Source organism: Euprymna scolopes, chromosome 8 (genome assembly GCF_053919585.1).
Source record: "Euprymna scolopes isolate OS-2025 chromosome 8, ASM5391958v1, whole genome shotgun sequence".
Taxonomy (NCBI): domain Eukaryota; kingdom Metazoa; phylum Mollusca; class Cephalopoda; order Sepiida; family Sepiolidae; genus Euprymna; species Euprymna scolopes.
In genome coordinates, this window is record NC_136489.1 from 104,957,854 (window position 1) to 104,985,679 (window position 27,826).

The 27,826-nt window shown below is 32.2% G+C and overlaps 1 protein-coding gene across 1 annotated transcript in view; it reads right to left on the reverse strand.

Moving 5' to 3' along the window:
- Window positions 1-27,623, reverse strand: part of LOC145283928 (SCO-spondin-like) — a 157,633-nt gene extending 130,010 nt beyond the window's left edge. Inside the window, exons 1-6 of the mRNA XM_080133028.1 lie at window positions 27,537-27,623; window positions 25,479-25,581; window positions 17,900-18,067; window positions 16,459-16,538; window positions 6,520-6,618; window positions 3,376-3,538 (exon numbers count right to left, since the gene is read on the reverse strand). Coding sequence (XP_079989154.1) covers window positions 3,376-3,538; window positions 6,520-6,618; window positions 16,459-16,538; window positions 17,900-18,067; window positions 25,479-25,581; window positions 27,537-27,623 — 700 coding nt within the window. The remainder of the gene's footprint in view (window positions 1-3,375; window positions 3,539-6,519; window positions 6,619-16,458; window positions 16,539-17,899; window positions 18,068-25,478; window positions 25,582-27,536) is intronic.
- Window positions 27,624-27,826: the final 203 nt, after the last annotated feature.

The following is a 27,826-nucleotide window of genomic DNA, read 5'->3' on the forward strand; positions in this document are numbered from 1 at the left end:
TTTATCGTCTTAGGCATATCAACGGGTAAATTACAAGATCATGCAATGACAAAGATAGAATTTTGCTCCGATAAAAAGCGAGACTTGCTTATATTCCCCTTAAATAATAATTAATTTCTTTAATAATTATACAAACTTTAACCTTAATTACTTAAAAATATCAACATTTGAGAATTAAAACTAAAAAATGATTTTTATTTAAACAATAATTACTCTTTATACTTACAGACACTAGTGTGTCATACAGTGTAGGGTGTGACAATTTCTGCCGGCAATGAGATTCGAACCCAGTTAGAATGCCATCTTTTGCGTCATTTGCTGAGCCGTTGCCTCAGGGTCACCAAACAATTAATGAATGGAATTAAGAACTATTAAACGCCGGATTCGGTCGAATACATTAGACGAACGAGTGGAAGTCGTGAAAATTGCATAGATGCTAGTTGACTGCCTTTTAGTTATTATTCTCTAGAAAGTGCCCACTCCTAAGTATTGTAAAAGGGTCTTGACAATTATTATTAAACAATAATTATTTTTTATACCTACGCACTTTATATATATATATATATATATATATAGCCTACCTGAATCTGCTACTCCCACACACACAATACAACCTAATATATTTTAACTTTCAAAACTGAAATATTGTCATTACCCGCCTTCCCCCTCTATTATCTCCTACCAAAAAAACCCTTCTTTTTTCTTTCCCTTTTTCCCCCGTATTCCTAAAAACAATTCTTCCTAATACTAACCAACCATTTCTGTAAGGTCTAACGAGGCTGTTAGATCGTAAACACGGCCCAGCATCCGAAACATATGTAACTAAACAGATAAAATGGTAATAAAAAATAAAACACACACACACACACACACACACACACACACACACACATATATATATATATATATATATATATGCGTTTATTTTTTTTTAGATGTTTTCCTCCCCATCCTTTTTCCTGAATATAATTTCACTTCATTCCATAAGAGATGTTTTCCCATTTTCCCTTCCTATGTGATCAGCCATAACCGACTTTTCAATGTTTACATGTATTTGTCTTTCTGGTGTTTATTTTTATCCTAATATATAGAAATAAGTTATCAACGAGATCAAGGAAATGTTCTGTACAATATTTAGAATTGATAAAATGATATTCAATCTACATTATCGATAGGACTTCGAATGAATTTGTTCAAATTTATTTTTATTGTTGTATCACTATTCATGAAGTCCAAAATCTATTTGAGGATAATCGTTAATGAGATAGAATAATTGTCAACCGAAAGATAGAGAAGATTTTGGCTGTACTACAAGCAATTAATGCAATTAAGTAAGTTAGATTACTTATGGTTGAGTTTATGACAAATATTTGATGACATTAGATTTGAAGACAATTATGACAAATAAGTCCATAAAGATTCTGCCTGGGGCTAGGTACGTGACGCAAGAAGTAATAGTCCTTTTCCGTTATGATAGAGAGATAAGTTCAGCTGCGATTTTCTTATAGAGGAGGAACATGATATGGGAGCCAAATCGGGCATCTTCCATGAAAATAGCGCTAGTGTAGAGAAACTAGCAACATTTCTTTTGTAAGAAAATGAAAAAAGGTTGAAATCATTAAACGTTCAGTTTTGAGTCTATTGAACAGTCCAGTTAAATGCAATTCAGATAATTGGACCTCAGATTAGTGAGGGAATCCGATACGCGAAAAGCCGTTGAGTGGTAGGCTCCAAAACAGTGCGTATTTTTTCTTGACGTCCCCACATTGTATGTATGCCGGAATGGATTACCCCACAAGAAAAAAAAAAAAAGAAAAGAAAAGATAAACTTTATATACAAGTCTAAACAAAGAGGTATGCTCCGAAATGTTGCGTATTCTCCCCTGATTACCCAACATTATCTGAAGACCGTAATGAAATAGCCCACAAGTTAAAATATCTGATAAACTTGATTATATACATGTCTGCATGGTAAGCTGTTTCTTCCACACAACAGCATCTTCTGTTGGTCGCTTGCTTCATTGCAAGTTTCTGCTACTCTTCTGGGAGCAAATATTAGTTTATAGAGAAGAGATTATCTTCACTAAATTTCCAAGTTTAAAAAAAAAAAATTATTGAGAAAAATCATGCACTATGTAGTTATTTTGAGGAAAATGTTTCGTATTTGGGTGTGACTACAATGCGTCTCTTCATATTCTCTAATTAGTCTAATATGATTAAGAAAGAAGATCTCTTAATGTTTAATCAATAATAACGTTACTTTCAGGTCTAATTTGATCTAATGGGGCAACATCTGTCAAGATTTCACATACGAATTAAATAAAATTAGTCTGGAATACGACACTCTAAAATACATTGGAACCTTTGGGAAAAGTGTCCGGCTCTACCCAACCTAACCACACCGAAATCCATATTATCCAGCCGTTACTACTTTTTCTGTCTCCTTTATTTCCCAACTTTATCAACTATTCAAGCTCTACCAACCGTCATAATTAGTATAAAAAACTGAATTTAGTAGCGAGGCCTCAATTTGGGCATTTTAAGCAGTATCACTATTTCCTGTTTCACTAAATTGTAGTGGTAGTACCTGTCAGGTACCTATCTATGGTTTAAATAGAATTTATATTTTATTTCCAAAATATGCGTCTACAAAATAAATTAATTAACGTACGAATCATATACAAAACATACAGGCCCAACTACGGTTAACTTGTCGCAAACTCCAAAAACCAACCAACGTAACCCTTCATAGCATTATTAGTCAAATATTTTGTACAAGTTGCCCACAAGTGGTTCGTGTTTTAGAGAATCACTCTGCTTTGATAAGCCTATTGGACTGACCTTCACCCTGAAATGCCAAGTTCACTGGAAAAATGGTTGTGTCATTCTACCGGCGCAGAAGGTATTTCACTCCCGACACAAGCCTAAATCTAAACGCAAATTCCATGAACAAAGCTTCTTTCTTAGAATTACCCGCTTGTGGAATTCTGTTCCACTAGTCTTCTTCTCCGCTGACTACAACATGGTCGTCTTCAAGTCTAATGTTAACAGGTTCTTGCTATCCCGTATCCTTAAATAGCCCAATTGTGTTCGATTCCCACCAAAAAAGATCACTAAGCTGTTGTTTCACTGACCAACTTACACTCATGAACCCTTATCCTCGAGCGGCCTTGATAAGTGGTGACTCCCTTGTAAAAAATACCATAAAACACTCCGTATGCGACTCTTAGAATAACTGCAAGGAAAGTAGAATAAACAACGAAATACGCTCTATCACGTATTTTCTGTGAACTACGGGCATGAAAGTTACAAAAGCAACAGAGATTCTCCAAAACCAAAAGCATTAAACAAAGTAATAAGACAACGTATTCTTACCGCATGTTGTCTTGCTTCTCCAGTCGTCCACTTGATAACCTTTTGAAGCACATTCAAATGCTGCGATACTCAAAACATTACAGGCGCTTTGTATGGCTTCTTCCGTTGTTAAAGCAGATTTCACTTCATTGTAACAGTAAGTTTTTAATAAATTACTTGTTTCCTAGAAGAAAGAATATATTTAATTTTTAGAATTATATTTTACAGTTTTTATTACATGTGCATATTAGTTGTTATTTTTCATTTACTATCATTGGCTCTTAAAATAAATGATAACTAGGGCTGTGACAACAGAGTAGTGTTCTTTTGACTCTCAGGTATATATCCAACACAGTTAGACACACTTAACCAACCGAGAACCACACCCGTCTATATAAAAACATAAGATATTAACGGATATATACTCAAGAGTCAAAACAATGAAAAGAATATGCTGTTGTCATAGCCCCAATGATAACTTTCAACTCTGTCGTTTTCGGTAAAAGTACAGAACAGTTAACACTCAGTAATTCGAAAACAAAAGAACAAAATATAATTTGCATCAAACGCATTAGAATGAAATTCTCTATATAACAATCCAATTTTTACGGAATAACACTGTATATTTCAATATTTTCTTCTATAAATTATCTTCTATCGAAATTTATTTCTTAATGATGGCCATAATAGGTTAATACATCCATTAAGAGAGTCGAGAAATAAAAATGCATTTTCAACGTTAAAATAGTTAGTTAATTAGATAATTTCATTATAATGCGTTTTATATCAATTGTTTGTTGCTGTTGGTCTTGGTTTACAAATTATCGAGTGTTAATTATTTTTTTTATTTTATCTTGCTTTCTTATTGGGATGCAACCTTATTAGTTAGACAGCAAATACAATCAATTTTATTTGTCTGAAGTTCTAACTATATGCACTGTATTATTTACACATAAGTACGTGTTATTTATAATGATTGCATGTGCACGTAAAAGTGACATGTTTGACTTACGATAGAAAGTTCAGATGGACACTTTTACATAATTGCTGTTAAATTCGATTTACTTACATGATTTAAACTAAAATTAGCATTACAGTTTGAGATGAGGTGAAAATGTTTGTATTATCTACATACTAACGCGAGTAACTGAGTGAGTGACTAACGACTTTTTTTCGTCATTCGTTTACTGCTGTTTTATTTATATACTAGACTACACGTGACCCGTTGGTTCAGTATGTTAGATTAGCTATGGAATTAATGTATAAGCGTGACACTTCTGACGTAAAGAAAATAGTTTTTGTGACATAACAGAAACATTTCTATGAAAGTATATTAAAATGAAAAAAGAATATAGATAGATTTCTGAGTCGTTCTGTTTATAATTGTTTATTTTTGAAAAGAAAAAACTTACAGCCATTGAATTATAAGTGGTTTGCCATACTTATAGGTAAATGTGCACTGAACAGATACCGTAATGCTTCAAGTTAAATTCAAATTTTGATATATCTTTTTAAATGAAATTGTTAGTTGAAAGTACAGAATAGTTAAAAACACTATCCTCATGTTAAGAATGGCTTTTTAAATAGAAAATGAAAATAATTGTAACTTTTTCATTTATTTTAAACAAACATTCATGACCCATTGGGTCATATATTTAATTTATGTTAATAATAAGGTCAATAAAACTAATTAAGACAATGTGGAAATGAACGATGTAAAAAAAAACACGGAAAGTATTAACAATTGTTTATTTGGATAATTTAAACACGAAAAAAAAAAAAACACAATTGGGACGCTGAAAACGTACACAATAAAACAATACGTTTTATTGTGTTGATTATTTATTTGTAAAAAAAAAACATTTTCGGGGTTATTTATGTTGGTAGTGTAGAATTGGCGGGAAGGTACCTATTCAAAATCTGCGGTTGTTTGGGCTCTTAGATCTATCATTCGGCTGTGATGCCACGATACACATAATACAACCTTGATTTATGTATAAAGATATAATATCTGGATATTGTTGTAGCATAAAGCAACCTTTTTTTTTGTTTTTTACAAAATGACCACCCCCGGGAAACTACACTTGGCAACTCATATTAAATCGATTTCATTTTATGTGCTTTTAGAACGTTTTATAATAAATATAGCATTTTGGTTAAAAGTCATATTTTTGTAAAATGTATGACTCTTCTTTTGGTCTTAAGAACTCCTTAGTCTCAACTACATGGAGGAGAAAAGCCATATTTGTTTACAGTGAATGGTCCTTATTGTAGTGAGAAAGCACACTTTTGTTAAACATATACCGCGTTTGTTAGACATCGAGAAGTTGAATGCCCAGTGACACCATCCTCAATTGTTTACGGTATCTTCGTACAGGACAACCTGACTTGAGGATACTTCCCTCTACAGGTAAATCCTGATCAAATATTTAAATAACATAATATTCGAAGCCCAAATAATTTAGACTATACTATCAGGAATACCCGCCGTTACCCAGAGCTGAATGTGGATCAACGAATGTTCTATGATTTCAATACATTTTTTATCATTAAAATAGGTGAAATCGCCCATTTTTCAATAAAATCAGTTGATTGTCTGCTCTAATCCGGGACCCAGCGCGGTGCACCAGTAGAAAGTTTCACATGCCTCTCCGCAGTGACTTAGTTCACAATATATTGTAGATTAGATTGCACTGTATAGACTCTATTGTGAATATTATTAATTATCTTTATATAATTGCTTAAAGTTTAAATTGCAAAATTCAAGTATCAATGTTCAATTCTACTCTAAACAGAAAAAAACTCATTTCTAACGCACCTCTATCTTATCAAAGAACCCACATTTGATTTTATGCACCGAGCTCTTGTGCAGTGACAACACCTTTTAAATGCACTTGTTATGTTAGGTTGTATAAGGGTGTTAACCTTAGTTAAAAGCAGACTGTTTCTTTCTTTAATCTAATTCCGATACAAAACCTATCTAAGAACACTTCCAGACACATAAAGTACATCTGTGTGAAATTAAAAAAAAAAATCGATCCAAACATTTTGGAGTTCACAGGGAACGAAATCACGCACACATACAGAAATAGTGACTTTATATGTAAGTAGGGATTGATTATGGAAAATAGTTAGCATTATCATTGAATCTGATGAAATACTTACGACAATGTTACAACCATAAAAGGAGTTTACAATATCACAAATTTGATTTCCTTCAGGATATTTTTCACTAGGAACTGGAGAATGTTTTGAAATGGCGCACTAAAAATAAAACATTTCAAGTATGAAAAAATAATTTCATTAATATTTCACAACGAATAAAATTTTCAAGGGAATAGAAGAGCAGTATGCACAATGAACATTAGTTTACATATGATGGTTAGAAATTATTCCATCTCTCTGAAATCTGGATTTTGTTTGGTTTCTTCCTTTTAACGTTCATGTAATTTCGTCAAGAATCAAGAGAAGGCAAAGATAATTTCATTTTCATAAAACAAGCATCTTGTTTTTTAAATACTTTTTTAGAGCAAAAAAATAAAAATAAAAATAAATTTTCCAATAATAACCTGAAAAATAAGCATAAGTTAATGTAGCGATTGTGTCAACATAACGATTGTGCAGTAATATTATCAAAATAAAAAGGGATGAGCAATAAAAACAACAAATAGACAAAAAAATAACTGTTACAAAACGCAAGAAAATTTAACCTTGAATTAATTTACGGAGCTTTTCAGTTTTGGAACCATTTTAAGTGTTTTTTTTTAAATTTTGTATCGGTGTCTAGAAGGCGTTAAAAACAATATGGCAGCCATGCCAGATCGAATAATTCGATATAATGCAAAATATGGTAAAGAAAAACTAGTTAAACACATATTCGGTAAGTTTAATCCACTGGCTATTGCATTTTTTTTCACTTGCTAAACATACAACATCGAATCTTCATATTAAGTGTATACTGCAGCCACCTTAAATATCGGCGAATAGAATTTATTAGAAAGTGATACAAAATCAGAAAGGCACAACAAAAATAACTTTAACTAGTTCCAAAACTGAATATTATTAATATAAAAGCAAACGGATGCTGATGCAGCTTATGTCCTTAATGACATATCCAAATCAGTCTTGCTATATATTTCACAATGTTCTATAGCAGTTATATGTAGTTACATTATGTATTTCTTATTTCTTGCTTATTATGAGACGTGAATAAAGTCTTTGTTATACCAGCAAAACAGTTGACTACGAACAAAAAGGAAATAGTGACAGTTTCAGAAAATGTAAGGGAGATAACGGGTACACAAACTTGAATGTCAAAATATGAGTGATTTTCCTTAAAATAAGTATTTTTCGCATTTTCGCAAAAGGACAAAATTATATAAATGAATCCATTAATTTTGTAAACTCATATATCTGGCTACTAGTAAAAGATCGCAACAGTGATAAGCAACAAAATGGACCAGTGAATTAGGGTCGCACTTTCGTTAATTATGTAACAGTGAACCTAATCTCGCATGTTCATCTAAGTGTGTAGGTGTATCTATTTTTTCGTTTAACTAGCATAAATATATTCACACGTATACACACATATTCGCATGTGTATATATACACTTGCATATACATGTCAGAATACAAAGCCATCATTGTTAATTGCCACAAAATTACCTATTTTCATATATATATATATATATATATATATATATATATATATTCAGAATTATTATTTTTTTTTTGCTTTTGGACATAGGAAAACTTTACGTGAAACCATATATCTATACATATAAACGATAAAAGAAACATTTACCTCTAAATTTTAAATAAAAAAAAACTTGATTCACAATCTACTTTAGTCTTATAAAAACCAACAGATCCTCTATAAGCTATCATATTTACGCTCCGAGATTTTTCTAGTAGAAATCCTTCAAAGAACTTTAGATCTATACGTTCTGAATATTATTATCTACGAATGTACATATCAGCAATGGATTCAAAGATTTTATCAATTTTCAATCAACTTCATGGACTGGAACTTTGTTACTGTCTAAATATATTTTTATACTTGAACATCAGTTTGAATATCCTTTTTTTTGTCCTGTATATTTTTCTATATAATCTTTCGAACATTGATTTCTTTCAAACTTTGAAGCTGTGAATTTTGTGCTAACGGGCAAAATTATAGCTAATCTATATAAAATTTCGTTTCCTACCCGTTTTCTCATGAAGATAAAGCCAAATGTTTAAAACTCCATGGAATAAGGAAATACTCAACTTTGTCCTGTATTTTTTGTTTATGAACAATAAATATTGTAAATTATAATTTGCAAAATGTTAACTCTCTTCGTATATATATATATATATATATATATATATATATATATATATATATATATATATATATATATATATATACATATATATATACTCCACTCCGAACAAAGTTTGGTGCATAATCAAACGTTCGAAAAGTGACTCAAAATCAATTCAAATAGTTATACTTATTGTAGATGATATCCACTGTTGTCAAGCACTATATCAATATTTGATCCCTCAATTCACCTAACGGCAACCCCATATACTATCATTTGTAAGAAACATTTGACAAAGAAACTAATCATATCGCCTGCAACAAAAAATCCTAACCCATTGCCAGATCAAACTAGTGTTTAGACATCTTGAAAGAAAACCAAGAAAGTCATATGCTCCAGATTCAGGTCAGATCCAGAAGCTGTGGTGCGAGTTGATTACACCGTCTTAGAGCAAGATATATTCGATAAAAGATTCTAGAAAAGGTATTCATAACAGAATAAAACACTCTAAGTAATCTATGTTGATGATAGTCTTATCATAGATGTTATTAATGACCAAATACATTGACTAGAAAGCCTTTTTCAAAATATTACATTCTTAAATTTACTGCAGAACTAAATGTAAATAATAAAATCCCATTTCTTAATGTTCTTATTAACGCCTCTAATAATAGTATTTCAGTATTAATGCTGGAGTTTCTCAAGGGTCCATCCTAGACCTTACTCTCTTCCTGATCTACATCAATGATCTTCCAAACCACATCCTTACATCATTCTCAGACATTTATGCTGACGACACTATCATCTATGGTAGCACATCAAAGATCGTAAACGACCAAGTTCTCTCTGATTCTCTCTTCTCTAATCTTGGGCACGTATTACAACGAGGAAACAGTGGCTGATTACTTTTAATGCATCTAAAAACAAGCTTCTATCTTTACATCATTAACGCTGTGATGCCCATCTGTCATTAATTTAAAAACAATGGCTCTCGTCTTGGAGAGGCTTTATGTTTTGACAAGCTTCTGGGCTTGACCTTTACTCCCGATCTGAAATGGAACACGTATATCAAATCCATTGTCAAGGTAGATGGAAAAATGGTGGGATCATTTTACCGCTCCGGTAGATATCTCACTCCTGATGCAATTCTTTACCTATATAAACGCCAGGTACAGGGAACGATGCAGTACTTGACAAATCTGGGCAGGAGCTGCTAGAAGCAGCTTATCCTATCTTGACAGAGTTCAAAACAGACTTAGTCGGGGATGCCTTTTTTTCTTCCCTGCAATCTCTTTCCCACAGAAGAGACGTTGCGAGCATATCTCTGCATTATCTTTAGTTTCATGGTAAGTGCTCATCTGAATGTATGGTTCCCCCTCGGCAAACTTTCACGAAAAACACGCATCTAGCCAGAACCACTATCAACAATTTCCTACACTCGTTATCTGTTCCGTAACCTAAATGTAGATTCAATGAATAACGCTTCTTTCTTAGAACTATATGTCTGTAGAACTCTCTTCTGTTTACCTGCTTTCCAGTTGACTACAATCTGATTGTCTTCAAGTCCAACGTAAACAAGTGCTTAGTGAACCGTCCCCCCAAGTAATCCAATTTACAAAATTCCCACTACTTATGTTTACTACGCTATGATCATTATGACGAATGTATACTCATTAACCTTATCCTCAAGTGGCATATGGGCCTTGATAAGTGGTGATTCCTACATAAAACAATGGCGTTGAAAAGAAGCAATATTTTGTAATACTCTTTGGAGAAAATGTATCAACCATAATAATTTTTAAAATGTTTCTGAATAATAATAATAATAATAATAATAATAATAATAATAATAATAATAATAATAATAATAATAATAATAATTATTTGCGGGGTATCACCATAAACAGCACCACACCAAATAATGAGGATGTGGATAATATGATGGAAAGACTGAGCGCTAGCCAGACCGCTGGATGAGTACAAAGTGAACTGAGGCCTTGGGGAGGCTTATTACCACCCAAATACCAGTGAAGACCAATCGTCGCAGCCAACAAGGAATCAATGATAGGCGACTGTTGCGATAACGCAAATCCTTTGCAAAGGTTATCGAAAGAGGTGGAGAGTACTGGAAATCTGGGGAGATTTATTGTCACTCAGACTCCAGCCAGCACCACAAGTTGTTCTTAAAGAGCAATCTTTGTTGGATTGTGTGACTACTCCTAGTGAGTAAATAAAAATAATAATATGTTAATAGTTACATTAGTTTGACAACAACTATTATCCTGCCTCACCATACATCTAGTAAACTATAGCTTAATCTACCAAGATCTACGAAAAACATAATTAACCTCTCTGATAACACGACAATAATACATTATTAACATCAGTTAATAACACGAAAATAATATATTCCGAAAATAAATTTTAAAAACTAAAGATACTTGAAGCCATCTGCATTAAGACCCAAAAACCAACAAGTAATAACATTACGTATGAAACGAGAAACAACATTTTAAATTGCTTAACCTTGTATAATTATATACTGTCGTCCCGGAATTTAAATTGTTAACGTCTTTCATGAAAATATGAGAGACCGTTCTTTTAGTCTCTAACGTGTTTGCATGTTCTTGTTTTTTGTTTTGAAATTCTCTTTTTTCCAGTTTTTGTTTTTGTCACCTAAGCATGATTCTATGAAGAATCGGAAACGTTAATAATAAATATGGAACATACATTAATTCTTTTGGTTATAACACAAAAATGATTATGGTGTGTATTTAAAAATTAAAAGTTATGATTAAGCGAAGAAATACAGCTATTTTAAACAGTATTTGTCTTTCTTTTTTTTTTTACACAGTCTACATTAAATAATGCTTCCTAAATACACTCATATTACATAATGCTTCCTTAATATACACATTATATATATATATGTCCATTGCAACTGAAGGCTTCCAATATATATATATATATACTAGCGTTTCAGCCTGGCCTTGCCCGGGTGTTTGGAGTTGTATGTTGAGCAAAAAAAAAAAAAAAGCGGTCAATTTTTTTAATTTGACCCCTATTGTGACCTCTTAACATTTATTGTTTTGGGTTCAAATCAAGTTATTAAGTTAGATCCATGTCCAAGGAACATATATCTAAAATTTCAAGTGTTTAGACCCAAAATTGTCGGAGAAGTTTGGTAGAGTTCTCAACGGTCAAATCGTTGAACTTTGATCCCGTAACAGTCAAATATCTGGGCGAAAACCGATCACAAGGATTTTCCCAAATCTCAGTACCCTGTATATCAAATTTCGAGTCTGTAGACATAAAATTAGGTTAGGTTAGGGAAATGTACACACACAGAAAGACACATACACACAGATACACAGACACGTTCACTTATATACATATATATATATCTATCTTCTATATATCTATAAAAACAGAGATGTGTGTGCCACAGACGATTTCTGATTGGTTAATCCAATAATCACATCTCCTAAAAAACAATGGTTTCTACGCTCTTACCTTTACCATAATATATTATGGCTTTATTTATTGTCCATCTTGGAAGGGTTTAATTTTTTAATAACTTGTTATTTACAAATTAAAAAAATACGAAACTTATATACGAAACTAAACTACACGAAATCAAATGCTCCTACAAACTTAGTAGTAGTACTAGCAAGCACACGCGCACACACGCACACACACACACACACACGTTCACTACCGTCACGTTGTTATGGCAACCAAACCCGCTGACTTACATAAACAGTAAACACACACAGTAAATGTGATTTTCTTCATTTTCTCATTTCACTCGTGGTCTTAAATTCATTTCGGGTTTGTATTACTTTACACATAGATTCGAATAAGTTGCCAAAAAACAAATATATAACAAATAAATGTTATCAAAGGCAAGATAAGTTACTTTTCTACCAAACTGGATATATTTTTCGTGTTTTTATTCAATTTAACATGTTTATTCAGCTCGAAAAGCATACAGTGTTTACCGATGTATTGGAAAATTCAAGATGGCGGCCGATTCTCTCTTTAACACGGTAAGTTTGGAAAAAGGTGTAATAAATAAAAAACCGGTTAAAATACTGTTAAAAACTCGCTCAATATATGTTACCGTGACATAGGTTGACATATATTCGGCGGGTTTTTAATAGTATTTTGTATAGTTTTTTTTTATTTATAACACCTTTTCCCAAACTTACGGTGTTAAAGAGGGTGTGAGACGCCATCTTGAATTTTCCAACACATCGGTAAACACTGTATGCTTTTCGAGCTGAATAAACATGTTAAATTGAATAAAAACACGAAAAATATATTCAGTTTTTATCGGTTTTTTACCTTCTCTGCAGAAGTACAACCCCCCCCCCAAAAAAAAAACGGAAGGTACTTTTACAGAATGTTAAACTAACCCTAACCGATGTTTTATGTTTAGTTTAGGAAAAGTCAGAAGAAACAAAAGTCATTATTGCATGAAATATACGTATTTAGTTGAAGTATTGTTTACGTCAATTCTTTCGAAGAAATTTAGCAAGAATACCTGTAAACAAGGAATCGGTAAAATGTCATCATGGATGAATACTTGTCTATTATAATTTCTACCCTTGACAAAAACTTAGCAAAACAAAAGAGATTTATTGTTCAGATTGTTTTTGAGATTGATTTCTAAAAAGATATTTTATAAATAAAATCGACTTTAAAATTAAAGACTTAAATTACAATAATTAAATTTAAACATTCTTATTTCAATATTTGGCACATAACACCTGCAAAAATGATCACAATGTCAGGATTTCATTTTATTTCAGAATCGATGGCAAATTGTGTAGATTGATATCTCATTATATTAAATACTAATATTTAACATTAGTTTATCATTTAAGCCGATAAAAAGCCTTTTTTTTTCGCGTCATAAAAGGATTTGGAGTTTCCTAATCAATCTTTTCGGGTGCAGTTGCACGCTCTCAAAATAACTAAAGTGTTGGCTTTAAAAAAATTGGTTCATTAAAACTAAACAGGTTTAGTTTTAATAAAAAAAAAAAAATCGCTTTGGTAATTAGATATGTCGTATGGTTATCCCTAATCGCTGAATAAAACAGCTAACGAGTTGAATGATTACGACATAAAATTAAACTCGGGTTCCTGAAACGGAAACTTCGTTTGTTTTTGTTTTTTTCTTATCAATATATTTACATTGTTATTTTGTTTTCATTTTCAATCATTCGAACAGTTTTCTTTTTCAAGTAATCCAAGTTACAAAATTCCCACTGTTTACTATGCTAAAATCACAATGACTAATGTATACTTATTAACCCTTATCCTTGAGTGGCCTCTGGGCCTTGATAAGTGGTGACACCCATGTAAAAAAAAAAATCACTCGAACAGTTTTCTTTTTATAATGTATAGTTTTAAAAGTTTAAAAACTATATAGTTTTTACTTCAGGAAAATTAATGGGTCAGTTTTTACGATGTGCCCTGTTAAAATACTGTTAAAAACTCGCTCAATATATGTTACCGTGACATAGGTTGACATATATTCGGCGGGTTTTTAATAGTATTTTGTATAGTTTTTTATTTATAACACCTTTTCCCAAACTTACGGTGTTAAAGAGGGTGTGAGACGCCATCTTGAATTTTCCAACACATCGGTAAACACTATGTTTTTCGAGCTGAATAAATATATTACATTGATTAAAAACACAAAAAATATATCCAGTTAGGTAGAAAAGTAACTTATCTTGCCTTTGATAACATTTATTTATATATTTGTTTTTGACTATTTTTCGAATCTATGTGTACAGTAATACAAACCCACGATATGAATACTCACGTTGTGTTATATATATATATATATATATATATATATATATATATATATATATATATATATATATATATATAAATGAGATTATAGCAGTTAAAAAACATTTTTAAAACACACACACACACCTTTTTCAAAGTGATCAGAAATCGTATAAAAGTAAAAAGGGTAAATTTTTACTTACTTTCCAACTTAATCACCTTTAACGTGACTTTTACAGTTTTTTTTAAATGGAATTCATTTACCGATACAAAAGAAATGATAAGTAAATAAATCCATAAATAAATATTATAAATGGTTTATTTTAATACTTGCCAGGATGCGGAGGAAAATGAATGAAGGGGGAGGGGAATAAAATAAAAACATTTTGGAAACAGAGTAAGTTTGAAAGAATTGCTTTGCACAGAAAGAAATTAATGAAAAAAGAATAAAATTAAATTTCTGTTCTTTCTTGATTTTTTTTTTAGTTTTTTTATGAAAAGGGAAGTCAAAATTAAGACTATAAAAAACAATTTTTATTAAGAGCGAACCTCAGTCGTCAGGTCTATAAAAAAAAAAGACGTGGAATAATCAAGAAATGTTTTCTAATACAAATTTTTTTTACTTATGTGTTCATTTGTCTCTTTGAAGTTCGTTTGTTTAATATATCGGTTTGCAATATAATTTTGTCATTCTGTCAGACTCAAATTTTAAATCTATATATCTATAAAAGTGAAAGTGTGTGTGTGTGTGTGTGCCTGTGTACATTTCCCTACGAAATAACTCTGTCAATTTTTAGTCTACAAACTCGAAATTTGATATACAGGGTACTGAGATTTGGAAAAATCTATGTGATCGGTTTTTAGCCAGAAATTTGGCGATTAAGGGGTCAAAGTTCAACGATTTGAGCTTTGAGAACTCTACCAAACTTCTCCGACAATTTTGGGTCTACACACTTGAAATTTTAGATATAGCTTCCGTGGACATGGATCTAACTTAATAACTTGATTTGAGGCCAAAACAATAAATTTTAATAGGGGTCAAAGTTTAAAAAATTACCCCCTTTTTTTTTGCTCAGCATACACCTCCAAACACCCGGGCAACGCCGGGCACCCATGCTAGTATATATATATATATATATATATATATATATATATATATATATATATATATATATATATAACTTCATTAATTGTATATAGGAGAAAAAATCAATATATTTTATGAAGCTAATTGGCTGAAAGTTGCAAGACGAAAACTTATTAATTATAATGCGGTGTTGTTTATTCCCATGTTTGCAAAATTTGTAGAATCTCCTTACACCAGTGTTCGAAGCTCTCAACTGACAATATAGTAATAAATAGCTACACTAATGTGTCTTGGTGTATATAAAAACATATTTGTGGATATAAAAATAATTATTTAAAAAAATCCTTCAAAGCTAAAGTATTTTAAAGCGGAAATATGTAAGTCTTCTAACTAAAGCAATGTCACGAAGTTCTCTCCTCTTACAATAACGATCTATATGAACTTGAAAAAGTAATTTATCCCTAATTTTTGGTGTAACTGTTTCAGTGTCTGTACGGGCAGAATTGTCGGATAAAAAGCAAATGGAACAGTTATCTGGTGTTCGAATCACACGGGCTGTGTTACTATTACAAATCGTAACGCTGATGAAACCCGATTAAAGTAAAATGTAACATATATTTATTATATATAAATTCAGATGGAAATGGAATAAGTTAATTATCTTTTTTGAGTGTCCGTTGACATAGAAAACGTCTTACATATAATAACAGATTTTATGGGTAAGTGATTAAAATTTCAGAATATTCTATTAAAAATAAAGAATCAAATCCAATAAAATAAACCAGGCAATATTTGTAATAAAGTTTGTGTTTTCATTAGAAAATATAAATATTTGTACTTAAAAAAGTCAAATATTTACACCAATGTAAGTAATTGTTTACTTCTGACTTAGCGTTATCTTACCTGAAACGGTGGCGTGATAAATGATTGAACAAATTCTTCCGAATATTTTAATTTTATTCCATCTCTTCTGACCCAATCGTCTAGGAAAAACATAAAAGAAAACAGATATAAAATGTCACCAACATTTTTTGATAGATTGTTTAAAAAATATTAAATTTATAATGAAATTGATCTTTTACAATTCATCGAATGGTATAAGGATTAATGTATCATAATTTTTATTTCCTAAAGATTTTTATAACATATTTATAAAAATATTTTGAATTATTATCTGCAACTGAAGGCTTCCAATTGTCTGATCTGCTAAACTGATATCTAATATAGACAACTGATAGCTATTGATTTCTATATAGGAAATGCATATACATCTGGCAGTATCTGCTAAGATATATTTGAAATATAAAATAAAGAAAGCGAACTCTATTCTAGATACTAGTTTCTTGGTTTGCATTTTATTGACATCGATAAAATATGATAGTTGGTTTACTCAGATTTATTATCTGTGAACAAACTGTTACATATGTGTTGTATATAATTGCTAACGAGATTGTATAGTGAAACCAATTCATTGAGGATTCATTGATAATTATTTAATAATAATTAATTTTAACAAATATTCTGAAATAAATAATCCTAGCAATGAAATATTACTTTACAAGATCATCTCTAAAGACTGAATAAATAGACAGAGGCATCTAAGCATGGGTAGATTATTAAAGATTAATCCGTCAATCAAATGGACAGTGGGTGTTCATATACAAATGTGGATAACAAGGATATCTCCAAGCCACAACAACTAGACGATCAAAATCCCAGATGTTATGATCCAATGAGGGGACTTCCATGGAGACAGTCTATCCTATTTATATTATTGTATTGCGATAGATCTGCTCAGTAACCTCCGAACAAATGTCGGAAAGGATGACTACAAAGAGCCGCTAAAGAGTCACCCTTCATAGATAATCTCACGCTGTATGTCAGCTCACACATTGGTTTTAAGTCAACTGTTGCAGTATAGCCGTGACAAATGTGCCAAGTGCTCTCACAAAGCCGCGAGGAAGATTCATACAGAGAATATGCAGATTTATGAAGAGACTAACATCAAATTTATCAATATATAAAATTTTATAGATTTTTAAATGATTATTTAACATGTAGTTTATAAGATTTATAAATTTTGGAAACAGATTTTACCAAATGTAACTATTTATTCAATTTTTTTTTCACCCCAAACAAGACACACTTCTACTTTGAAGTAGGGGGCTACTATTGGGGACATAATTTGAGTGGGCATTATGAAGGGAGATGAGTAGCAAGGTGTTTTTTCACATTACACCTGAACTTCTGCATATCAGTACAGTTGTGAAACATTAAAAGTAACATTAAAACGACCCAAATGATGTTCATGTGTGAAGTAAAATTTAAAAATATATATACTTACTTTCTTTTATTCCATCATAGTTCCCACAAAGACCTTTCAAATGTTTATCATCTAATAATCTTTCAGACGGAGATAATTGGATAAATAATTCTTTATCCCTTAAGATTTTCACTGGAATATCGGATATTTCTATGGCAATATAACCATAACGACGGGAAACAATGACACCTAAAAAGACAAAAATCATACATTTGTTTAGATATAAGAGTTATAGGGGTTGTTGATGTTTATTAAAATACTAACAGGACCCGTTAACCGGCATTGTCCAGGTGAAGCCCCCCCTCGCAAAACAGTAAACTACGGTTGTTGTTGGCGGCCACTGCCATCCCTGAACAATTGCAGACACTGGCGGCTGTGGCCGAAAGTAAATAATCTGATTTTCACTGGAAATTAGTGCTGGTTTGGGGCAATAACATGCAGGTACTGTTTGAGTTTAAAAACAAAGCAATTAAGGGAATGCGTAAATCAGTATGAATTAATAAAATTACGAAAAATGGTCCATTAGAATAATAATAGAAAGTAAAAACAGAAGTTTTAGAAGTTAGGGATTATCACTATATGAACTGTTTAGAGTGATCGAAATCAGCGGTAGCAGTTCAAGCTATTTTTGTTTGTTGTTCAAGTCTTCCTCTTCTTTTCAACTCTTCCACCAATAGTATTAAATTAAATCCCAGTTTTATGTTGTATTTTTTAACGTGTAAAACATAACCATTAGGACTTTTTTCACTTCACGTCTTTGAGTATTGTCATGTTAAGAATGGTGTTTGGAATAGACATCATCAACTTCCCCATTTTAAGAACGGCGTTCGAAAAAGACACCACTAAGATACCATGTAAAGAACAGCTTTCGGGGTAAACAACCTCCTTTGGGGGAGGGGGTAGCAGTGTCGGTAGAAGAGAAGTAGATTTGCTTATCACGCGTGCGTACAAATCTGGCAACCAGTGAATTACAGTGCATGATACAGGTCTTTATATTTCTATAAGTACTTGTCTCTGCAAAACTGGAATGAGATTTTTAATAAGCATAATCGAAAACCTCTAAAAGTCGTCATTCTAAAGAAAACTGTGGAGGTGGAACTAATGTACAAATTTACCCCCCCCCATCCGCCAAAAAGCTAACGTGAGTGCAATCTCGAGAATCAGTCCGGAAAAAGAAAATTAAATAAAATACTCAACAGAATTAAAAATTGGTGAAAACACAAGTATATAACAAATAATTGTTTCCCTATGTAATGACATTTACGTTAAAACTGTAGCATAGGTATCGGTGTAAAAAATCGGCAGGCCTGTCAATTGAGGTATGGAAGTACAAAATGTATTCAATACTTTTGCTATTCTTAAAAACTGCTTACTTATATATTTGGGCAAAATATTAAGATATTTTGTGTTAATATATTTTCAAACATATATAAGTTTTGTTTTTGTTTTTTCAAATATAGATACGTCTGTTTTTAAATGTACTTTATTCAAATATACTTTAATTAAATATACTTTACTAGCAGTTCAGCCCGGCTTTCACTTTATATGCATATGTATATATATATATTAAATAGTTTGACTCAAAATTGGCGGAGAAGTGTGGTAGATTCAGCAAAGGTCAATTCTTTCATCTTTGACCTCTTGACAGCCAAATTTTCGTCCATACCTTAATTAAAAAGCTTGCTTACATGTCTGAATACCCTTTATGTAAAATTTCAAATGTTTAGACCCAAAATTGTCTCAATAGGTTGCTAGAGACCGCAAAGGTAAAATCTTTTAAACATTAACCCCTTGGAAGCTAAATTTTTGGCCAAAAAGCGATTAAAAGCTTGCCCTATGCCTGAATACACTTTATGTAAAATTTCAAATGTTTAGACCAAAACTTTCTCAGTAATTTAGTAGAAACCCCAGAGGTCAAATTTTTTAACTTGGACCCCAACTTTGACCCCTTAATATTTATTGTTTTGGGCTCAAATCAAATTAGAAAGCTTGACCAATGTCCAAGTAACCTACATTTAAAATTTCAAGTGTTTAGACCCAAAATTGGAAGAAGAGTTTGGTAGAGTTTTCAAAAGGTCAAATCGTTGAACTTTTCGCCGAAGACCGATTAGAAAGATTTTCCCAAATCTAAATACTCTTTATGTCAAATCTCGAGTCTGTAGACTGAAAATTGAGAGAGTTATTTGGTAGGGAAATGTACGAACACAGACACACACAAAATTTCACTTGTATAGATATATATTTAAACCTGAGCAATCTATTATGATCGTCGCCGATTAAAAATAATGTTTTTGCAATATCATCGACTAGATACGTACTTATTAGGTTGTTTGAATTTAATGTTTTTTAACATATGTAAAACATTCACATTTTAAAACTCTTGCTCAACTCTCTTGAAAATTTTATAATGAAGTAATTTTGAGATCATAAAGTTCTACATCCATTTCCGGAACCTATTCCACATCCCTCTCCCACTCTTAAAAATATATATGACATACAGTGATTTTGAGGTCGTAAACTGCTTCAGCTACTTCCAGAACTGACTTCATGTTTTTCTTGCTACTCTTAAACATATATATGAAATAAAGCAATACTGTGATCGTAAACTGCTTCAGCCATTTTCGGATTGACTTCATAGTACTCCTCTTAAAAATATATATGAAATAAGTACTCAAATTAAAAAAAAAAACTTACGAATTTTCCCCTATTAATTTCTGTAAAAAAATGGCAGAAACAGCAGCAAGTTTCGAATATCAGCTTGATTCATATTCTAATCATGAGTTATGTAAATCAAAACATTTGTGAACAAAAATAAATTTTTGAAAAAAATAAAATAGCTACTTGATCAAATTACGTGACTTTTTAGAATATGGCATTTTAGTTCCGTGTCAGATATGTACATTTTACATCGTAAAGATTTTTCTAAATTTTTCTATCTTTTGTTGTTAATTATGTTGAACTTTAGATTTTCAAAACAAATATTATAAATGCAACGCAGGAATGGTAAAAGTGTAAAGTTGTTAATATTTGTGTTTATTGAGATGACAAGTATAGAAAGTATCTACACAAAAGCTTGCGAAGGAAAATTTAGCATAAATTGTATTTTTAATAAATTATTCGTATAAGTTGCTACAATACAAGAAAGACGAAAACGTATAATAACATTTAAGTCCTGTTACTATTTAAATCTTTTCTCCCTTTCTCTACATTATTATGTTTTATTATGTTTTAATTTTTACAAGTATAGAAAATGTCTACATAAAAGTTTGCGAAATAAATTTCTATATAAATTGTATTTTTAAATAAATGATTCTTATAAATTACTACCAGAAAGACGGAAATCTATATAAACAATATATATATATATATATATATATATATATATATATATATATATATATGTATATATATGTATATATATATATATATATATATATATTCAGTATGGCATTTTCGTTACGTACATCAAGACATTCTTCCATATTTTTAAAAATAAAAGTGTTCTTGTAAAATTATTACATAATAACATCTAAAAGACAAGAATATCAGAATTTAAAAAAAGAAGAGGAAATGCTGAGGAGCGAAACGGTAATACAGTACTAGTAGCCGGTCACGCTATCCACTGCACAAAAGAGACAACCTATTTAAAAATGTTGTAAAATAACTAATAAATATATTTGTTTTACAGGACGTACGCATGCGTACAACAACGCCATTACGATAAGCTTGGCAAGTTGGGGTTTCTTTCAATTTTGACCCCCTTTTTAACCCACTTGGCCGTTATTTGAACCAAGTAAATATCTCTTACAAAAATTCTGTACCAAAATGCAATATTTTGAGCTACAGCACACCGTCCAGCGACCTTCCGTCTGGGAGGAGATATAATTTGAAAAACGGAGACAGACAAACAGACAGACATACAGACAGACATAGTGAGATTTATATATTAGATTTGTAAACCTTGTATATATAAGATTTCAAGCCTTGTTGCATATATTAAGTTCATGCTGCTAAATAGAATTATCTTACATCTTATATATATAAAAAATAAAGTGAACTTTTCCCTATTTTAATGATCATAATAACTTTAGAACCCAAACTTATATCAGCTCATCTGTGTGGATATCCATTTAATCTGTTAGGACATCCATGCGTGATGCGTGAGTTTGTACATAAGCGTTCGTTTAGTTCGCTTTAAAATGTTACTTACATTTTCCCGACTCATCTGCTTCTAACAAAGTTATCTACATAGGAGACCAGAATTGATTTCTCTCTTACGCTAACATATGTTACAAATGCCACTCACTTCATTAGGAGTCCTATTTTAATATTTTCGCTATTTGAATTCGCGTCATTAGTATTTCATTTTTTTTCGTTCTCGCTATTGCCTACAAATTACACTAAATTTTCAAGTTAAATACATGGCGCTCCCTTTTGCGAAACTTTTGTTTTTTTATTATTCCAAATATTTCACATTGCTGATTTTCGAAATATACAAACAGGATTTTGGCTTTCTGAAAACATACATCGGATTTTGAGCAACAATAAGTGTTTACTTTATTCATACTGTTACCTATTCGTATATTTTTATTCTATTTCCTATAACAGTTTTCAAATATCATTTTTAACTTTTTATTTCATATCTTGCTTTTTTTTTAAATTACATTTTCACCCCAAACAAGGCACGTTGCCACTTTGATGTAGGGAGCTACTATCAGGGACATAACTTGCAGGGATACTATGTAGGGAGTTGAGCAGCAAGGTGTCTGTTTACATTACACTTGAACTTCTGCATGTCAGTACAGTTGAGGAAGCAGGAACCCGGAAGAGAATTCCAAAGTCTAGCAGTGCTGGGGAAGAAACTATTAGAGTAGTGTGTAAGGATGAGACTTTGCTGCTTGTCTGGTGTGACGGGGGTATTCAAGTCGTGGGAGTACAAGGGCTTGTAGTTCGTCGGAGCATCCACTATTAAAATACATGTAAAACAGACAAAGGGATGCAACATTTTGTCGGTGAGGCAGAGGTTGACGTTTATATGACAGTTTAAGACCAATCAGGTTAGCGACCTTCTTTTGAACCCTATCCAGAAGTGAGAGAATAAGAGCAGACGAACACGCCCAAATGTAACAACAATACTCCATACATGGGCGAACGATGGTTTTATAGAGGTACAGGATACTTTCAGGCGTAAGTAGCTTTCTAGCACGATAGAGAGAGCCCACCTTCTTCGCAGCAGCCTTGGCACTACTCTCAATGTATCTATTCTAATTTATGATCCCTATGAACGTTAAGCCGAGGAGTTTGAAGGAAGTACTTTCAGTTAATGTATCTAGCCAAAGCTATTAGTGGTTGAGAAGGTTTCTTGTAATTATTGAAGGAAACAAGCTTTTCTTGGCATTATTGAACGTTACCATCCATTTTTGTCCCCATTCCACTACAGATTGGAAGTCTTCCTCTAGTGTTTCTGTCATTGGCTTAGGTACATGTTCATTCATTTTCCCCTAGTGCTTGCTATAGAGCGTGGTGTCATCAGCAAATATACCCATCTCAGAGACAATTTTATCAGAGAGGTCATTAATTAATATTAGGAATAATAAAGGTCCAAGGATAGACCCCTGCATTTATATCATATTGTTTAGATGTACGACCCGCATTTATATCATAATGTTTAGATGTACGACCGTCAAGGACAACCTGGATTCTTCTCTTATTTAAGAAGGATTTAATTATGTTAAGCATTCTTTTAGTGATACCGTATGGTCTGATTTTCCTGAGAAGGCCATCGTGCCATACTCTATCAAAAGCCTTAGATATATCTAGGGCTACTGCCTTCCGCTCCCCTGCTTTGTCCAGTATATGGTACATAGTCCAGAGATTACAGTAAAGATATCTGTTATAGGATGAGCTTGCCTAAATCCATATTGTTAGTCGGTCAAAAGTTTAGCAATTGTAAGGTGATAAACTAGAGTTTGATTAATTATTGACTCAAATAGTTTGGCGAAGAGCGGGAGGAGGCTAATGGGGCGATAATTTAATGGGTCAGTTCTTTCGTCAGAATTCTTGTAAACTGGTACAACAGAAGCTGTTTTCCAGCAGTTAGGAAAGCAAGATTCGTTGAGGTAGTTTTTATAAAGTTTGGAGAGGACTGGAGCAAGCTCAGCATTTCTTATTTTTTTTTTTACAATTTTCTTTCTTACTTTTCCTTGTGTTAAAACTCCTTACATCGAGATATGTGGTTCTTTTTATTTACAACTTTTTCGATTATAATGTTTTCTTTTTTCCTTTTTTTTTATTAGTAGTATTGATTTTCTCACGTCTTCATTATTTCCGTTCTTTCTATTTTCATTATTTAATTTATAATAATTATTTAAAATATATGATAAATTACGGCTTAGTGTTATTTGTAAGTTTATTATATATTTCATATATAGTTTAGTCAATATTAACGGCAACTAATTAAAGTTATTTAATTAAACAATAAATTACAAAAATCTTTGGTAAAACACCATATTTATTAATTCTCAAGGGAGGCAATTTGAATTTAAAACTACTCGATATTAATATTACATTAGATTTGCATCATATTAAAATATGTAATGTAAGTTATACATTAAAACATAATACTTTTAGCTAGATTAATAGTTGGGTGGTGGGTAATTTTTTGCTTGCATAAGGTAAATAGAAACAAACGAAAATAATTCCGGTACATGTATAGTATTTTAACTTGACAACCCCGATTTTTGCCGACCCAAATGTAAACAACCGGGAAAAAACAAATTAAAATGAAAAAAAACATGAATATTTTTTACAGGAAAACATAATGAACAACAAATATTGACCGTGTGATCATTTTTTAAAAACATTTTATTTATCTTTTGACAAAGAAAATGTGAGAATTTTGAATTGGTTGACTTGCCAAGGGTAGGTCGGTGGGGAAGAAAGGAGTACTGGTCCGTTAATCAAAGAACATGAGTGCCTATTCCTTACAAGTTGAATAGACATTTCAGTCACGCGTGAATCTCGTTGACTGAGAGTTGGAGTAGATAAAAACGGGTGGCCGCTCTACTGTTGTTGTAGTAGTTGTTGCTGTCTTTTAGACAAATTACACTTCGACCATCGTTACCCATTTGTAACTTTTACAAGGAAAGACTGTTTGTAAGCAACGTCGACATTTTGTTCGAAGACTTAAACCGTCTTTTCTCCCACCCTCTACTCGTCGGTATGCTAATTCCAACAATAATCAACCAGAACATTTTTTTCACACTAAATATTTCTTTTCCAATAAATTCTGTTTTATGAAAAAAAAAAAAAAAGAACTAAAGATGTTAAAGAACACAATCAATGAAAAATGCTTTTCTTTTCGGAATTTTCAGTTTTTTGTCAGCACTTCCTGAAACGTCATATGTTTTAATGTGATTCACTTAAATGACTAAAATAACAAAGATTTAAACAACGATCGTCAATTCTGTTCTATCAAACCCCATGTATGAAAGAATAATTTCTATGAATTGATTTTAATAAGAGATAAATACTGAAAGACTAAACGAAAAGGTTGATATCACATTATGATTTAAATATAAGGAATTAATTCAATACATACCATTTCTCACTTCTCCTTTCTCTATGTCCATACTGACTCCATTAACCAAAACAGAATCCTTTTCTGATATAACAGCTGTGTTCCCGTATTTTATTGTCAAAGTCTGTAAGAAAATGAAAAAATGAAATATCTAGACAATCACAACCCAACTTGATAAAATTTTAGTAACATTTTTTTTCTAAAGCGTTACGTTTTTATTTTAAATTCTTTATAGGAGCTGTGGAATCTCAAATACGAAAGGCTAATTCATTTAATCAGTGATTGAACCCTTTTATTTTCAATCTATATTTACCATTATGTTATTTCATAATTGAATATTTTCAATCGAAAAACTACTTTTATCAGGCAAAATTCTACTAGTTATGCATCTTTGTTTCTAAGTGTTTAAGTATTTCATTAGGAAGAGATGGACAAATGAATCTATGTTTCTTTTCAACTGCGTTTGATCCTATCAATCTATTTAATAACGAAAAATAGTTTAATTCTATCATGGATATTCTTCTTTGTAATAAAATATAGTTACCTCCCATCTCATTGACGTCTATAACTTTCTATTTAAAAATATTTTATACAAATATGCTTGAGCACCTATTTAGGCCAATTCTTGATTTTTGTTCTTGAAAAATATGCGCCCAATTTCTTTCGCTTTCATTTTATTCAGCCTGAATGCTTCTCCTAACATAGTCATTCATAAAACGGAATCAGAGGAAGTTTAGTTTAACCGCTCAGATTTACTAACATTGCCATTGATTTACACAATTTATAGAACAAATATTTCATAGTTGCTAAGTTAATAGGAATCCATCTTCAAAAGAATTGATCACTCTCTTTCAGGGTAGATAGGTTAGTTGAATGTCGTCTGAAGCGCTATAGTCTGTTGAAGAATACTGATAGTAGCGATCAGGTGACGAGCATGCGGGGAAGCGTTCAAAAATTGTATGCCAATGTCTAAGTCGGGCTTACCTACGGCGAAAATGAGTTCGTCCGAATGCTATAAAAATCTATAAGATTAATTCGGTGAGTAACTGCCAAGCTTGCTCTGGTAAGATGTCGAGTGAGTCACTGCGTTCGGAAGTGTGTTGAATCGTCGGAAGTGTTCGGGTTGGAATCGACGGAGTCGTACGAGATCATGTCGTGTCATATCGTCGAAGCTGTTCGGATTCGAATTGACGGTGTTTCCCGGGATTGCGTCATATCGAATCAACGGAGGTGTTCGGGTTCGAATTGACGAAGTTATTCAGGATCAGATTCAGGATAAGTATCGTGGTGTCGTGTGATAACATTTTTTATTGTTTCCTCTTCTCTCGTGAAGCAACAAGCTATTTCAGCTATTACGTCGTTCCACCCAAAGTTCATAACAGTATTTAATGGCAATGAATCCGGACAATCAATAGTTAAGTGTCTGGAGAAAGTAGAACTTATATGTCAGCAGAGTGTGTCATTCCGATGCGCTTGCCAGGCGGTATATATGCTGTGTACATGCAATTGTGAAAAAAAGCGTTCGGATTTTGGTTGTATAAAGAAAACGCTGTACACAGCTTTTGATTCAAACCCGTTCGCTGCATGGAAGCAGTTTGCAGCATGCTGCCTTCAACCAGGTGAAGCAGTCGATTTATTTTTGGCAGAACTACACAAGCTTGCGGTTCTGTTTGACGGCGTACCAAATCAGTGCCTGCAATGTTCATTCATTGCTGAAATGCCTGAATATGCGGAATAACTATTACGAGCATTCTCCCATATGGATAACTTATGTCTGTCACACGTGTTGGCGCGCTCTCGCGCCATTTTCAAAACGGCACGAGAGCTCCAGAGCAGGTTATAGTAGCTACACGGTCGGCACAAAGCACACCTACGGAGACGGATACTCCCTGGCGGTTTTATAATTGTAATGAACCCAATCATAGGGCTAGCGATTGTTTACTGGATAGTGATACATTCAGAGGTGCTGGTATCAAGCCTTGAAGTAATATCACGTGCTATCGATGTAAGCGGTGTCGGCACATTGCTCGATTTTGTCCGGGAAATGAGCAGGGGGAAGGAATTAAGCGTCAATCTCACCCTCAAACTGCTGTAAATGGCGCATTGCCAGTTGTAACTGTTCGCCAATTGAATACCACGTACAGCTCTGGTGGATACTGGATGCATGCGGTAACTAGTTCGTAAATCGTGTTGCAAGGAATGGACAAGGAAAGTGACCCCTGTGTTCACAGCAGATGGAAGCACACTTAGTTGCTGTGGAATAGGAGTAGTGCAAGTTAACATTGGTGCAAAGCTGAGCATTAACATAGAAGTTTAGTTGTGGATGGATACTTGTATACTTACTTGGATTTGATTTGTTGCTTGGGATG